Source organism: Ambystoma mexicanum, chromosome 3p (genome assembly GCF_040938575.1).
Source record: "Ambystoma mexicanum isolate Mex_15411 chromosome 3p, UKY_AmexF1_1, whole genome shotgun sequence".
NCBI lineage: Eukaryota > Metazoa > Chordata > Amphibia > Caudata > Ambystomatidae > Ambystoma > Ambystoma mexicanum.
Window position 1 is genome coordinate 324476409 of NC_090925.1, and position 17663 is coordinate 324494071.

General features: G+C 52.9%; 1 protein-coding gene across 1 annotated transcript in view; it reads left to right on the plus strand.

Moving 5' to 3' along the window:
• Nucleotides 1-642: 642 nt before the first annotated feature.
• The window catches only part of STMN3 (stathmin 3), a 240715-nt gene continuing 223694 nt past the window's right edge, over nt 643-17663 (plus strand). Inside the window, exon 1 of the mRNA XM_069650897.1 lies at nt 643-918. Within this exon, the coding sequence (XP_069506998.1) occupies nt 900-918 (19 nt within the window). The 5' untranslated portion in view covers nt 643-899. The remainder of the gene's footprint in view (nt 919-17663) is intronic.

The following is a 17663-nucleotide window of genomic DNA, read 5'->3' on the forward strand; positions in this document are numbered from 1 at the left end:
TGTTGTATTGGAGATTGTTGCTCTGGCTCTTTGTGGGACTAGGTGTGTTCAATGCGGACAGCTTGTGGCACTGCGTCTGAATGGTTCTAGGTGCTTGTGTTCTGGTGTGATCGTTCTGGGTGTTGTAGGTTCTGAGTGTTTCTCATTTCTGAGCGGTTGTAATTGTAGTACCCGAACCATCATTATATTGGGAAAATGTATAGCCCCTAGCATCGGAATGAATCCGCATAAAGCTCTATATACGAACGCACACTATTATTATCATAAGAGTGTGCGATTCTGGGTGTATGCCGGTCTGGGGTTACGTTGCTCTGGGCGTATCTGTGTCCTCTGTCTGCAGGCAGAGATCCAGACCCAGGATAAGGGACGTCGCCCTAGTGCCGCCATCACCGCCCGCTCGTGGTCTGCTGGGGCTGCCTGCGTTCCCTCAATCCCGCCGTTAATTGTTTGTATTTCTTCAGGTTTAGAGTGAGTCGAAGCTCGCTGAGGAGGGTAAAATGGGAACTATACACCCACATACATACATGAATCTGTCCCCTTCCAGTGGCCCCTCCCCAGTTGCTACCCGTCTTCCTTTCTTCTCCCTTCCCCTCCTCCCTCTCGGCCCCTCCCTGCTCCCCCAGAGCTGAGTCAGGGACACCCCCCTCTTCAGTCAGCTGCTTCCACAGCATTGCAGCACTCGGCATCCTCCAGCTCTCGCTCTCCACCCTGGTCCCTTCTGCACCCTCCAGCGGTCTCCATTCCGACCCCTCGTCCATCCTTCTGCCTCCGCCCGCCTTCCAGGACTCAGCCTCCGGCGGCTCTCTCCATCCCGGCCCCGCATCTATCCCCAGCTGCTGGCCGCTTGGCCCTGTCTGCGTCAAACGGGTCCCTCTGCATCTCTCCAGCCCACCACAGCCATGGCCAGCACCGTGTCAGGTAGGGGAGCTCGCCGTGTACTGGGCAGAAATGGGCGCCAGAGAGACGGGTGTGGCTGGGCACACTGGTAGGGGCAGCGCGGTGTCAGCAACGTGCAGCAAAGGTGGCACGCAGCAAGCTGCCAGGGCCAGCAGCATGCCCGTGGCGCCCGGCGAGACAGGGCAGATCGCCGAGAATGGCCTGCTGCCATGGAGGAACCGTGGATTTGTTGCCCCTGTTGGGACCACTTGTCTCGAAGGCTAGACCACCGCCACAGGGCGATCTAAATGTCTGTTACTCGAGAAAGAAATAATGCCCCACGAACCCCCCTCCCCCCCACAAACCCTCCGCCCCGCAGGGGGCACTAGAACGAGGGCAACTAAGACTGGGCACGTTTACTAACAGGTCAGCTAAAAACCACTGCAAGCCTGGCGACACTAAGATCCGTTTGCCACACGCTGGGTGGGTGCGGTGACGAGTAGCGCTAGATGGATTGATGAGGAAGAGTGGATGAGTGGGTTTATGGAACGCAGAGGGAAGATGGAAGAGGATAGCTGAAACGACTGATGAGGATGGATACATGAATAAATGGATGGATGGATGTAAAGGAGAGAATGGCTGGATAAAAAGGATGGGTGAATGGATTGGAGAGGGTAGTCCAGTGGATACAATTGATACGTGGGTGGAATGATTGGAGAGGATGGAGGAATGGATGGATGGATGGACTGGAGAGGATGGGTGGATGGACTGGAGAGGATGATGCATGGAGTAGATGCATCTATGCACGCCATAGAGAGGATGGATGGCTGGAGAGGATTGGTGGATGAACTGGAGAGGATGGGTGGATGGATGGATTGATGGGTGGAATGATGGATGGATGGACTGGAGAGGCTGGATGGAATGATGGATGGATGGACTGGAGAGGCTGGATGGAATGATGGATGGATGGACTGGAGAGAATGGATGGAATGATGGATGGATGGACTGGGGGGATGATGCATGGAGTAGATGGATCTATGCATGTAATGGAGAGGATGGGTGAATGGATGGGCTGGAGAGGATGGGTGGAATGATGGATGGATGGACTGGAGGGATGATGCATGGAGTAGATGGATCTATGCATGTAATGGAGAGGATGGGTGAATGGATGGGCTGGAGAGGATGGGTGGATGGATGGATGGACTGGGGGGATGATGCATGGAGTAGATGCATCTATGCATGTAATGGAGAGGATGGGTGAATGGATGGGCTGGAGAGGATGGAGGAATGGATGGATGGACTGGAGAGGATGGGTGGGTGGATGGACGGACTGGGGAGGCTGGATGGAATGATGGGTGATGGACTGGAGGGGATGATGCATGGATTAGATGCATCTATGCATGTAATGGAGAGGATGGGTGAATGGATGGGCTGGAGAGGATGGGTGGAATGATGGATGGATGGACTGGAGGGATGATGCATGGAGTAGATGGATCTATGCATGTAATGGAGAGGATGGGTGAATGGATGGGCTGGAGAGGATGGAGGAATGGATGGATGGACTGGAGAGGATGGGTGGGTGGATGGACGGACTGGGGAGGCTGGATGGAATGATGGGTGATGGACTGGAGGGGATGATGCATGGATTAGATGCATCTATGCACGCCATGGAGAGGATGGGTGAATGGATGGGCTGGAGAGGATGGGGGGACTATATTTGTTATTGTGGAGGGTGGGCAGCCCGAGGTGCCCCATACAGTCTAAATGCAGACAGTGGCACACCCACACACACGAAAGCCCTTAATTAAGACAGCACCTAGAGTGGCCGTGTTAATAGGTAAGTCTGCCACCTTGGAGCCCATGGCGAGCCGGGGTGGGTGTAAGAAACCCCCCTTCAAACGGCTCAATCCTTCACAGCCACGCTCGGAGCGTGGCTTACGGAAGGGTGGGTGAAGGGGCTATGGTCCGTGGCCGCCCACCGGGCACGGGGTGCCTCTCAGCCTCTGGTGCTCACGCAACTCCATTTTGGCAGCAGGGAGTGGCCTCTGCTGTTTCTGAGGGGAGAGTCGAGAGGCGCGCAACTGGGTGGGGGCGGGGAGGCGCCCTCTATCAGATGGCCATCGAGGGGGCGGGGTGCTCTCTGGCGGACCAGTGCTTGGCACGCAGGCTTGTTGCGCGGCTTGTTTTGGGGGGGGTTTGTAGACATGTCGGCATTTCTCGGCGACAGGGGGTGAAGGCTTTGGGAATATGGCTGGCCGCCGTGGGGAGGAGCCACCGTGTAAGGATGGACGCGAGGCAGCAGGCGAGGGAGAGGGCCTGCACGGGGAGAGCCAATGCCCACAGTTGCCCGCTGTCAATAGTCGCCATTTCAGCGAGGGACTGGCCCCCGGGGAAACGATGCGATTAGACGCAAGTATCATATCTAGGTACACACCATGCACACGCCGCATGACCGAAATGGCATGCTTCTGCAGACATGTGTGTGATAAAACATTGAAATGAATTGATTTGCAGTTTTGCTTGGTCAGGCATAAAACAACATGTATGCAACATATATGCCAGTCGGCAGAGCGATATAGCACTCCTCCTCACAAATCAACGATTGCAGACTTGGAACGAGGCACCCAATGTTGCACATCATCCCGACACCCCCACACATACACCCTAATACTGGGAGTGCAGTACCCGATTACCTCCAGGCCTATCTCAGCCCTACAGTAATTTAGTCTGAGTGATAGTCACGCCAGGTAGCTGACCCCCCCCCCGACTCCCACAGACAGCAGACTTGGGAGGGAGTCATTTGGCCTGGCACTGTATTCCCACTGCCCTCCCCCGGCCATGCAAGTCGTTGCAGGGTTGGCAATAGGTTTCCAGGTTGGCTCTAGATGCTCTCCACAAGCCACACCGTATTCAGGATTCAGGCACCGGGCTTGGCAACCTCCAACTATGACAGCCCAGCAGCGGGGTCTTGGGTCTTCACCAGTTGATGCCCCCTTCCCGTGTTTATGGGGATCATCTGCCTGCGCCAGGGTTGCCCTGTTCGTGACCATGCAGTTACTCCGCTACAAAGCCACTCCCTTTGCCCTGCAGAATTGGTAACATTAGGGCATTGGCCAACTGGCCTGCAGCTTTGTCCATGGGTTTGGCCAACGCCAGGACTATTCTACCTTCCTCCTCCGGGAGTAAGCTAGAAGGGTCCTCTACACCTTTCTGACTGAGCGAGTCTGGCTTCCTGTCCCTGGCGCCCCTTCCCTTGACCCGCAACGCTAGCTAGTGTCCTTGTGTGAGGGCCTCAGTGGGGGATGCAGGACCAAGCCAGTGATGGCACGGGCGGGGATTTGCTTCTGAGACACGCAGAGAAGCCATTGCGCATCTCTGAGTTACAGTGACCTTTTAAAAGACCCCCCACCCCCTTCTGTGCCCTAATTGCCGCCCCACTGAAGGCTTACTCTTGCCAGAGGGATGGTGTCCTGGGAGCCTTTGGCAAAGGCCTACGTCGAAATTTCTCCCACGGATTACTCTGGGGAGGTCTCTCTCTATTGATAAGGGTATGATCACAATTCCCAGTGTTGGGCCACGGAGGAGGCGCCAACCACTCCGCGGATCTGACAACTTCATACCATCAAACCCAGCCTGTCCAGTGGGGTTGTGTGCTTCGGCCTCTTTCCGGTTCGATGACCCAGGGTCACCGGGCCTGTTAGGAAGCTTGTGCATGGTAATGCCACATTCTGACCTTCACCCTCTTTTGTGCTGCTTGTGCCCATCAGTGGCCAAGACACACACCCCTTTCCTCGACATCAATATTTCACACGGGGCATCCTCTATGCTCAGATAACTCCTACCCAATTTTGGCAATTTTACTGATTCATCGCTGATTTTGAGAAATCATACCTTTTAGATGAAATAATAAAACTTTGGAAAGTAGTCCCTGGCTCTCCTGCTAGATGCCTATGGTTGATGGCGCATACTTGCACAGGTTTCAGGCGATGATATAGAAAGCTTCCTGAATTTTAGTAGGAAAGTGGACGTGGCTTTGAGGATTAGCGAGCCAGAGCGCTACTCCCGTGCTTGGCTAGGTGCCTCATTGGCATCTAGATAAGCAGGCCAAGAAAAGAAAGGGCTTTCCGTGGCTGGTCCAAGGTGAATGAAGGAAAACTCGCCAGAGCATGGCAAGGGTACATGTTGAGTCATTTCCGTTGACATGTGGTTGCAGGAAATTCTCTCCCTGTATCCAGGTCACCACTCTCTCAGCTGCTGGCTGGAGAGCCGGAGAGCCACACAAATGCTGTGCCTGGAGCTCTGGCCGCGACCCTCCTCCATCTTCTGCAGGACTCTAAGCATCTTGCATGCACTGCTCCACCAGTTTCCTCTATGCTGGTGCCACTCACCACAGGGATCTAGACAGCAAGGGACAAAGAGAAACCTCAAGGCCTACGACTAGAACTCCCGGGCACCGCAGGCTCAATTTCACTGAACCGAGCCCCTCATGCATGCTGAGGTTCACACATGTACGGGTCCCGCCGGGGTGCTGCCTTGCCGGTTGGAAAGTGATGTGAGCATCATGCCAGTGTGCGCCCCCAGCACTGAGGAGACTCTGCCGGGTCTTCCACTTCATGCCAGTCCCATCTGGTGCCACTTCCACCACCTGCCGCTTGGGCCATGTACTTCTGGCAGGCAAAGTCTGGTTAAGGGCATTGTGCGCTGGTGGCCCTCTTGGGTGCCATGTTACTCCTCCATGCAGCCACCATGCTCCTCCTGTTCCTTACTAACACATTTCTGGGATCTGCTGGACCGCTGGATGCAGACACTCCCCTGATGAAATTTCCACAAATTGGACCACAAACGGTCTACCAGACACATTCCTTGATCACCATTCTGGAAAAGACGAACCCTGGAGTCACTGGTGCAGTGCAGAAAAAAAAGTTCTTTATTTAAGCAATTGAGAAAACAGTGACTATGCCTTCACCGATTAAGGCTGCGAATCACACAAGCCCAGGAATCCGGCACACTCGCTTGGTGCTTGGAAGCGCAGCTTTTTTGAGCAGTACAGCATGATCAAACACAGACGCAGCAGTGCCAATGCAAAACGTGTGCTCCTGTGTCACAGGAGTAAGCTCACTCGTCCTCCTTGACCCCCGCTGCTTCCTTCAATACCATTGGCCATGAAGCTCTTCTCAACATCCTCATCACGTGCATTGGCTTCGACAGAACAGTCCGGATCTATGTGATCACTGCGACCACATATAATTGCGACGGCCGAAAATGGCGACTTTTTTCAATTAATTTTTTAATTAAACCCCATTTAGGACCATTTCCAACAGTCCTGCAGTGGTTCGTTTCATACCTCTCCAACAGAGACCCATTCATCCAGATGGATTCCCAACAGATCCCAGCGCAGCCCAGTAACCAGTAGAGTTCCACAAGGTACCTTCACCCCCTGCATGCAACCTCTGGGAGGAGAACCAGCAGGATCTCAGGGAATTGTATCTGGAGGGGGCACACAGGGGTTCCTAGACAAAACTAGGGGGGGGGAGACAAACCAATTCCTAGATTGATAACATCCTGGTTTTGTGTCCGGTCTATCATCTCTCTACCAATCCATTCATCGCACTGCCTCGTTCAGCTTCAGACCCGCCTGCGCAAAAATGAGATTCGCTCACGTCTCAAAGAAGCAAAGAAACGCTCGGATAGGATTGTATGTTTCTTTTTGATAACACACATACTATTACAATGCTTAGAAGTAGGAGAAAGGGGCCAGAGCACGCGTTTTCTAAACACAATGTTAATGTTATATTTTGTATTGCATAAGGACTGGAGGGATCCAAGGACAGGAAAGAGTTGTAGGTAGATATCATAGTAAAGTTTCTATTTAACTTCACATTTGGGAAAGCAACATACTGTGGTGCAAGTGGATAGCTCAGTGAGTTAAACACTGAAGTCTGAAACATACCAACCTGCACGTTACAATTCCAAGCCTTGGCAGGGCTTAACCAGCCCTTCATCCATCTGAGGTTGATAAGCTGAGTACTATTACATTAGATCAGGCACTAGGCGCTATACTTAAACATGTGATATATTATCAACTCATCTAGCACTTGACACCGCAACATGGAGTATTGGATTATTTTGGCATGCACCACATGAACATAACACAATCGGGTTGAGTCTGGGGCTTCCAGTCTGCCTGTGTGCTCTCCAGCGACACCTTTGCAGATATGGCACATAGGAGGAAGCCAAAACACACGCGGAATGAGAAAGGCATTTTGTCAGGGGGGTATTGTGGTGGAACTCACATGACCTGTGATGCACACACATTGCAGCTGGCTGGAATGTACACGAAGGGAACGATGTGATGCTTCTCGTGTGTTTGCGTCCCGATTGGGCCTAGCAGCACTACATACTGCTCGCTGCAGGGGGGCAAGGCCGCCAGGCATGATGAAAGGGGGGGGGGCAGGGCACCCTCTTGCCCTCCCTAGAGATGGCACTGAGGGGAACTCCTCACCAACCCCACATTAATGGCAGATGACGCACACCTTTACCTGAAGGCGAGTGGCACAAACATCTATCGACTCAAGCACTGGCTGGCACTCATCCCAGTCTGAATGCCAAGCACCTACACCCAGCTTAACCCTTCAAAGACGGAATCCATTCTCCTAAGCAAGCCCAGAGGCGGCTAGCATTCATGAAGCTCCACCCAGTGACACATCTATCGGCCTTTACTATCACCTGTAACCTTTCATTCAATACAGACATCAGAAAGAGGGAGCGTGGCCCTCAAACCCTTAGTCATCTCTCACCTGGACGACGGTGGCAATGCCCTACTCGCAGAAGCCCCGGATGCCAGCCATCTTGGCCCCTCCGAAAGCCATCGAGCACTACAGCCAGGACTAAGACAATTTGACTACACCACTCCGCCACCCCCCATCCTCGGGGAGCTGCACACGCTACACCTGCAAGCACACATGTTCAATTCTGCCTGCATCACCTACACAGATCTCTGTGCATGGGCAATCCCTGGAGGCCAATGAGAAGCCAGTGCACCAGCCGCTGGAGACAAAGAACAGCAAGAGGAGACCATCCAGCAAGCAGGCCTTTCCCTCCCATGCACCCCATTACCAATGCAGATAGCACAAGACTGGCCCCCTGCATTGTACACTTCCGGAAGCACCCGAAGACCTTACTCTTCAAGGAACAGCTCGCCAGTTTCCGATCGCTCACATCAGCCTTATTTCTCCCTTTTTTGCACCCCCCCATTCCCATATCCCACATCCACCTCGGCAGGGGAGTTGCTAGGTCTGGAAAAGACCCGGGGCTAAGCTGATGTCAGAACTTTTGGGACTGGGGGCTAGCTAGTCTTTTGGCTCTAGCTCCTGAGATTCTATCCGGGGCTACAACCAAAAGATCAGGGGCTATAGCCCCCTTAGCCCCCCCCTAGCAACGCCCCTGCACCTCGGCGACTCTGCTCCTTCCCAGCTAGCTTCGCGCTTAATGTGTCCTCTCCTGCGTCAGGAGATGGAGAGCGGAATGTGAGCGGGCCGCCCCTTCTTTCGGTGCACCGTTTACTTTCTGGCCCAATCCTCTGGGGAAGAGGAAAGGAACCGTAGAAGGGTCTTAGATAAAATCCATTGCATTTCTCTGCAGTGAGCATGCTTGGTGGGAAAAGAAAGCAATGAATGATTTTCCTTACTGGACATGGTAGTGATGTATGCCATTTCCTTGATGTAGATTAGTGTTCCAGCAATGCCTACTGATCGACAGTCTGAGGATCCATCTTGTGACCCTCAGTGCTCCCATTAGATAGCAGGGGAAGTGCAGCACTGATACCTGCGGAATGTGTGTGTCGGGGAGTAGGCAGGGCTGTGGCAAATCTGCTAATAGAGCCACTTTAACACACAGCAGGGACACCCGTGATGGAAGACTCGGACCAGATAGAATCATATGCCACTTCAGGCCTTATTGACAATCCATTCTGCTACGTGTCCAGCTTTGCAATCGAGTCATAGTGTGGGGGGTCGGCAGCTTGACATCCATTCGAGTCACGGTGTGCGGGGTAGACAGCTTGGCATCTATATCTCCGTGATAACCTGGGTATCACCGATCAGGCTCTGGCCTGGCTGACCTCTTTCCTCTCTGTTCGACCCTCCCAGGTACAACTTGGGTCCTTGCTTTCCTCTATCTCACTCTCTACCTGTGGTGTTCCCCAGCGGTCTAACCTCTCTCCTTGGCTCTTCAACCAATACCTGGCACTTCTCACCCACCGCATTGCTTCTCTCTGCTCCAGCGTTCAGTGCTATGTAGATGATATTCAGCTCGTTTTCAGGCTTCCCTCTGCCACCTCTTCTCCTTCTCTCATCTCTGACTGTCCTTCTGCTATCCAGGAGTGGTGTGCCGCCAATAATCTGATAAAGAATAAATAAAAATAAAAATAAAATCTCTGCCTTAATGCCAGTAAGATGGAGATTCTCCTCATCCGCACACCTGCAACCTCCTTTCCTGCCACTCTCTGGCCGGCCTCCCTTGGCCCTCTTCCTGCTCCCACCTGTGAGGCTAAGAACCTTGGGGTCACCTTCGACTCCTCACTCTCCTTTTCTCCTCACATCTCTGATGTCTCGAAGAAGTCAAACTACCAACTGCACCTCCTCAGAGGTATTCTTCCTTTTCTCTCCTTCCCCCAGAAGCTCACTGTCTCTAGAGCTCTGGTGCTCTCTAGGCTGAACTATTGAAACAGCGTCTTTCTTAAGCTGCCTGTTTCTACTCTCTGCCCTCTACAGCTCATCCAGAACAGGACTGCGAGACTTGTCCTTGGCCTCAAGCCCTGGGATCGTATCTCTCCAGCCCTGAAATCTCTTCATAGGCACCCAATGGCTGCAAGGATTAAATTCAAGACCCTTTGCATTGTCCACAAGGCTTTCTGGGGCCTTTCACAATACCTCCAACTCTCCCTCCATAAATACCTTCCCACTTGAGCTCTTCACTCCTTCATCTTCAACTCCCTCAGGGTCAGTCGCTTCTACAAGGAACGAGTTGGGGTAGATCTCTTCCCTTGGCTGGGGCCTGCCTCTGGAACAGCCTCCCTGCGGTTATTAGTCATTGCATCGAAAACGATGCAGCGAAATGCCAATGCATCGAAAAAGATGCATCGAAAATAAAAGCATCGACATTCTATCTTTTTCATTAAAAATACATATCCATCGAATCTTTTCCATCGAATGGATATGCACTTTTAAATGTAAAAGATAGCATTTTGGTGCTTTTATTTTCTACATTAAAACGTTACATGGAGCTGTCCAGTGCTGAAATTTCAGCACTGGCATGTAAAACATTTTTTTATATATATATTGGGAGGGTTCCCCCACAACCCCCTAACTCCCACGCCCTCCCCCTAACCCTTACCCTAACCTCTGCCCCAACCCTAACCCAAACCCTAATCTAACCCTATCCCCAACCCTAACCCTAATTTAACCCTTAATCTAACCCTTAATCTAACCCAAGCCCCAACCCTAACCCAACCCTTAATCTAACCCTAAATCTAACCCTAGCCCCAACCCTAACCCCTAACCCTATCCATCGAAATTAACCATCGAATATTATTCAATGAATATGCTTTTCGATGGAAAGGCAGTTCAATTAATAATTTTCGATGGTGTGGTATTCGATGGTCTGGCTTTAGATGGAAAGACCAGATACCCCTCCCTGCCTCTCTGAAACTTGAGGAGAAGCATCTCCGGTACCGGAAGCACCTCAAGACCTTCCTCTTTGCTTCTGCCTTCACTCTTCCTCTCCCCTGCTGATCTGACTGCCTCGGCACCAGGCACCTGGTTACCCTCTGATTTTCAGGCCCAGGTCCCTGCCCACCAAGCCACACACATGCACTGCCTCCTGGCAATCCTTGCACTTGGGTCTGTATCTTCACCCCTACAGTCCCCTTACCTGCACTTACCAGACACCCCCTGTCTGCGCCCTAATCTTGCACTTGCCACCTGCTGGCTGCACTACCTGTTGTTGTTTTATCCCGTGTTCAGTACTTTCCACTCCTCCCCTTGCACTTTCCCCCTTCCCCTCCCCTGCACTTGCGCGTTCTCAATGTCACTGGGCCTAGTAAGATTGTTGTTTTGTCCTCCATTGTTCCCCTTCCTTGCCTCGTCGCTGCTCTCTGAAAAACGTATGTATGAGCTCCATACAAATACAATATCATATATCAAATATCATTACATGCACAGTTCGTGTTCTCAGGCTGTCTTTATGATTCTGAGGCCATTTGGCCATGGATGTCTACATGCAGTAATGACTCTTAAAGCATGGTGAAATCTTTGGTCTCTGCCAAGATTAAGATTTTTTGGACAATACTGTCACACTTATAATGACGGCCGAGCTCTGTGATCCTGGACAACACCGAGGGAAATGCATGTTTGGAGAAAGATAGCGGTTTTAAGGTCAGCTGGGTAGTGGGCAGAGTTGAGAGAGAAAAGTACAGGCATGCCCACTTGCAGGTCTTTGTACATCACTGAGCAGTTACAGAACTGGTAGGTGTTGTTCATTTTAATCGAGTGTGTGTAATAGCAGTTCTGAACAAACTGGTGCTTAATAAAGCAGTACAGTGCCAGTGCTGTACACAAACACGTGTTCTGATTCAGCATCTCTGCAAATGTGCACAGGAGAATGTGGCTTAAGAGCGCGTGTTTATGCAAAATCCTATGAAAAGATTGCAGTACTGTGGAAGAGCTGCTGCGCGTGGAGGTGTGTTCCTGCACCGTCACGCCAGCAATGCGCAGGAAACTGCAGTCTCATGCCGGAGCTGCACAGGGGGAGGGGTGTTAACGCGCTGTCATGCCAGAGCTGCACAGGAGGGGAGGGGCATTGCTGCACTATCATGCCAAGTTGCGCAAGAGAGGTGGTGCAGTGCTGTCATTGCATAGCTCACAGGAGGGGTATTGCTGCACTATCATGCCAGAGGTGCACAAGAGAGTTGGTGCAGCGCTGTCATTTCATAGCTTCACAGGAGGGGTATTGCTGCACTATCATTGCAGAGTTGTGCAAGGTGGGGCATTGTTGCACTATCATGCCAGGGTTGCACGAGAGGTGGTGCAGCTCTGTCATTGTATAGCTTCACAGGAGGGCTATTGCTGCACTATCATGCCAGAGGTCCCCAAGAGAGTTGGTGCAGCGCTGTCATTGCATAGCTTCACAGGAGGGGTATTGCTGCACTATCATGCCAGAGCTGCACAGGAGGGGCATTGCCTTACTATCATGCCAGTGCTGCACAGGAGGGGCATTGCTGCACTATCATGCCGGAGCTGCACAGGAGGCGTATTGCTGCACTATCATGCCAGAGGTGCACAAGAGAGGCATTGCAGCACTATCATGCCAGAGTTGCACAGGAGGGGTATTGCTGCACTATCATGCCAGAGCTGCACAGGAGGGGCATTGCTGCAATATCATGCCAGAGCTGCACAGGAGGGGTATTGCTGCACTATCATGCCAGAGGTGCACAAGAGAGGAGTTGCAGCACTATCATGCCAGAGTTGCACAGGAGGGGCATTGCTGCACTATCATGCTAGAGCTGCACAGGAGGGGCATTGCTGCACTATCATGCCAAAGATGCACAGGAGGCGTATTGCTGCACTATCATGCCAGAGGTGCACAAGAGAGGCATTGCAGCACTATCATGCCAGAGTTGCACAGGAGGGGTATTACTGCACTAGCATGCCAGAGGTGCACAAGAGAGGCGTTGCAGCACTATCATGTCAGAGTTGCACAGGAGGGGCATTGCTGAACTATCATGCCCGAGCTGCACAGGCGGGGCATTGCTGCACTATCATGCCAGAGCTGTACAGGAGGGGTATTGCTGCACTATCATGCCAGAGCTGCACAGCAGGGGCATTGCTGCACTATCATGCCAGAGTTGCGCAGGAGGGGTATTGCTGCACTATCATGCCAGAGGTGCACAAGAGAGGCGTTGTAGCACTATCATGCCAGAGTTGCACAGGAGGGGCATTGCTGAACTATCATGCCCGAGCTGCACAGGAGGGGCATTGCTGCACTATCATGCCAGAGCTGCATAGGAGGGGTATTGCTGCACTATCATGCCAGAGCTGCACAGGAGGGCTGTTGCTGCACTATCATGCCAGAGTTGCTGCACAGGAGGGCTGTTGCTGCACTATCATGTCAGAGTTGCACAGGAGGGCTGTTGCTGCACTATCATGCCAGAGTTGCACAGGAGGGGTATTGCTGCACTAGCATGCCAGAGGTGCACAGGAGGGCTGTTGCTGCACTATCATGCCAGAGTTGCACAGGAGGGGTATTGTTGCACTATCATGCCAGAGTTGCACAGGAGGGCTGTTGCTGCACTATCATGCCAGAGTTGCACAGGAGGGGTATTGTTGCACTATCATGCCAGAGTTGCACATGAGTGGTATTGCTGCACTAGCATGCCAGAGGTGCACAAGAGAGTTGGTGCAGCGCTGTCATTGCATAGCTTCACAGGTAGGGTATTGCTGCACTATCATGCCAGAGCTGCACAAGAGCGGCGTTGCTGAACTATCATGCCAGAGCTGCACAGGAGGGGCATTGCTGTACTATCATGCCAGAGCTGCACAGGAGAGGCGTTGCAGCACTGTCAGGGGCATTGCTGCACTATCATGTCAGAGCTGCACAGGAGGGGCGTTGCAGCGCTGTCATGCCAGAGCTGCACAGGAGAGGCGTTGCTGCACTATCATGCCAGAGTTGCACAGGAGGGGCATTGCTGCACTATCATGCCAGAGCTGCACAGGAAGGGCATTGCTGCACTATCATGCCAGAGCTGCACAGGAGGCGTATTGCTGCACTATCATGCCAGAGGTGCACAGGAGGGGCATTGCTGAACTATCATGCCCGAGCTGCACAGGAGGGGCATTGCTGCACTATCATGCCAGAGCTGCACAGGAGGGGCATTGCTTCACTATCATGCCAGAGCTGCACAGGAAGGGTATTGCTGCACTATCATGCCAGAGCTGCATAGGAGGGGTATTGCTGCACTATCATGCCAGAGCTGCACAGGAGGGGCATTGCTGAACTATCATGCCCGAGCTGCACAGGAGGGGCATTGCTGCACTATCATGCCAGAGCTGCACAGGAGGGGCATTGCTTCACTATCATGCCAGAGCTGCACAGGAAGGGTATTGCTGCACTATCATGCCAGAGCTGCACAGGAGGTGTGTAACTGCACTATCATGCCAGAGGTGCACAAGAGAGGCGTTGCAGCACTATCATGCCAGAGTTGCACAGGAGGGGCATTGCTGAACTATCATGCCCGAGCTGCACAGGAGGGGCATTGCTGCACTATCATGCCAGAGCTGCACAGGAGGGGCATTGCTTCACTATCATGCCAGAGCTGCACAGGAAGGGTATTGCTGCACTATCATGCCAGAGCTGCATAGGAGGGGTATTGCTGCACTATCATGCCAGAGCTGCACAGGAGGGGCATTGCTGAACTATCATGCCCGAGCTGCACAGGAGGGGCATTGCTGCACTATCATGCCAGAGCTGCACAGGAGGGGCATTGCTTCACTATCATGCCAGAGCTGCACAGGAAGGGTATTGCTGCACTATCATGCCAGAGCTGCACAGGAGGTGTGTAACTGCACTATCATGCCAGAGGTGCACAAGAGAGGCGTTGCAGCACTATCATGCCAGAGCTGCACAGGAGGGGCATTGCTGAACTATCATGCCAGAGCTGCACAGGAGGGGCATTGCTGAACTATCATGCCCGAGCTGCACAGGAGGGGCATTGCTGCACTATCATGCCAGAGCTGCACAGGAGGGGCATTGCTTCACTATCATGCCAGAGCTGCACAGGAGGGCTGTTGCTGCACTATCATGCCAGAGCTGCACAGGAGGTGTGTAACTGCACTATCATGCCAGAGGTGCACAGGAGGGGCATTGCTGAACTATCATGCCAGAGCTGCACAGGAGGGGCATTGCTTCACTATCATGCCAGAGCTGCACAAGAGAGGCGTTGCAGCACTATCATGCCCGAGCTGCACAGGAGGCGTATAACTGCACTATCATGCCAGAGGTGCACAAGAGAGGCGTTGCAGCACTATCATGCCAGAGTTGCACAGGAGGGGCATTGCTGAACTATCATGCCCGAGCTGCACAGGAGAGGCGTTGCAGCGCTGTCATTGCCACAGCTTCACAGGGAGGGTCATGCCAGAGCTGCACACCGGTGATGCTGTACTTTCTTTCAAGAGTGGCAGAGGGGAGCGCCTTAGGGAGATGATTTCATGTTGGGTATGCATTGGTGGGATGCGACGCAGTGCTGTGCAGTGGCACCAGCCATGCAGTAGATGGCAACAGGGGAAACAACGCTGGCAGCAACGTATGCATAACTGGCATGCTGTTCTGAATGGCAGGGACTAGTTAACATGTAGAGTTAGTGGGGAGCATGTGACAATGCTGAAAGGAGGCGCGGGCAGTAAAGGGTGGCTGTCAGGAGGGATCCTGGGCTGCTCGGGTGCTGGGGGTATCTTACCGGGTGTGAAGAGGGTCCTCCCGGAAGAAGAGGGTATTGAGTTCCATTCTTTATTGCAAGAGGGCGGGTGCGAATTTGCTACTGACAGGTCTGCAGTCCCACAGCCCGAGAAGGCCTGTTTCCTGGTTCTTTATTTTCCTTGTTTCTCTGCTGCTCTAGTCTGCCCAGGTCTTGACTTTCTGGGGAAGCGCTGACCAGCAGAGACTGTGACTTTGTCAACCTGGAGGGAGCGTGCAGCTTTGTGTATGATGCCGTATAAAATGGCTGGGCACCGCAAGATGGTGTGTTATTGCGTGTCAGGCAATAGCTATACACGTGTGGGGGTGGTTTGCAGCAGTGCTAGGCAAAGCTGCATAGGAGGCTGCGTTATAATGCAGGATAGAAGCTGGGCTGCACAGGAGCGCGTGTTTCTGCAGTGTCATGCTCGATATGCATTAAAAGGTGTGTTACGGCATGGTTTGGTCAGAGCAGCACAGATGTGTTAAAATGAAGTATGTTAAAGATGCACAAGTAAAGTACACTGGAGAGTAATGCAGAGTCTGCGCCTTACTAACGCCAGACCACACCCAAAGGGACATGTAAATATGCAGATTGGCCAGTGTAATGGGGCCGAATCTTTGCAGATGGTCGGATCCTTATCTGTAGCTGTGGCCACACTGAGGCCTTCTCCCGTAGCTGTGGTCTGTATGGCCCTCCTTGGCCACAATGAGGTCTCCTGCTGTAGGTGTGGTACACCCTCCTTGGCTACATTGAGGCCGCCTCCTGTAGCTGTGGTCTGTATGGCCCTCCATGGCCACATTGAGGCCTGTTCCTGTACTGTGAACTGGCCCTGCTTGGCCACATTGAGGCCTTCTCCTGTAGCTGTGGTCTTTGTGGCCCTCCATGGCCACAATGAGGCCTTCTCCTGTACTGTGGGCTGGTCCTGCTTGGCCACATTGCCGTCTTCTCCTGTAGCTGTGGTCTGGCCCTCCTTGGCGACATTGAGGCTTCCTCCTCTAGCTGTGGCCTACCCTCATTGGCTACATTGAGGCCTCCTGTAGTTGTGGTCTGGCCCTCCTTGTCCACATTGAGGCCTCCTCCTGTAGCTGTGGTCCACCCTCATTGGCTATATTGAGGCCTTCTCCTGTAGCCGTGGTCTGTATGGCCCTCCATGGCCACATTGAGGCCTCCTCCTGTACTGTGGACTGGCCCTGCTTGGCCACATTGAGGCCCTCCTCTGTAGCTGTGGTCTGGCCCTCCTTGGCCACATTGAGGCCTCCTCCTGCAGCTGTGGCCTACTCTCATTGGCTACATTGGGGCCTCCTGTAGTTGTGGTCTGGCCCTCCTTGTCCACATTGAGGCCTCCTCCTGTAGCTGTGGTCCACCCTCATTGGCTATATTGAGGCCTTCTTCTGTAGCTGTGCTCTGTATGGCCCTCCATGGCCAAATTGAGGCCTCCTCCTGTACTGTGGCCTGGCCCTGCTTGGCCACATTGAGGCCTTCTCCTGGATCTGTGGACTGTCCCTCCTTGGTGACATTGAGGCCTCCTCCTGTAGCTGTGGCCTACCCTAATTGGCTACATTGAGGCTTCCTGTAGCTGTGGTCCGGCCCTCCTTGACCCCTTTGAGGCCTAATCCTGTAGTTGTGGTAGACCCTTGTCCTGTGGATTTTTTGTTTAGGCCTTTCTACCGAAGCTATGACAGACCTTTCTTCTGTAGCTCTGGTCCAGCCCACTTTCTCTTTGGTGAGGACGTCTCCTGTATTTAATGGTTGACCTCTTGTAACTCTGGTTAGATCCTTTTCCTTAGACCATTCTCATGTACATTGGGTCGGGCCCTTTTACTGGACTGGTGGCTGGCCTTTATTCTCCATAGTGAGGCCCTCCCCCCACAGCTCTGGTTAGGCCCTCCTCTTATAACTGTGGTTAAACCATTCTGCTGTACTGCAGGTCCTCCTTCTTAATGATCAGGCCATAACCTTCTTCTCTAGCGGGTTGTGGTAAGACCCTTCTTCTGTAGATCTGTTTAGACCCTTTCTGCAGGTGGCCAGAACCTTCTCTTTAAACTACGATCAGACCAGTCTCTAACTCTGGCCACGCTCTCCTTCGCTATTGACATCCCTCCTTCACCATAGTCAGGCCCTTTTTTGCAATAGCTACACCCTCCTTTGCCACAGCCATACCCTCCTTCACGAGAGGGGATAGCCAGACCCCCCTTTGCCATAGCCAGCCCCTCATTTGCAATAGCTAGGCCCTTGTTTGCCATAGTCAGGCCCTCCTTTGCAATTGCAACGCCCTCGT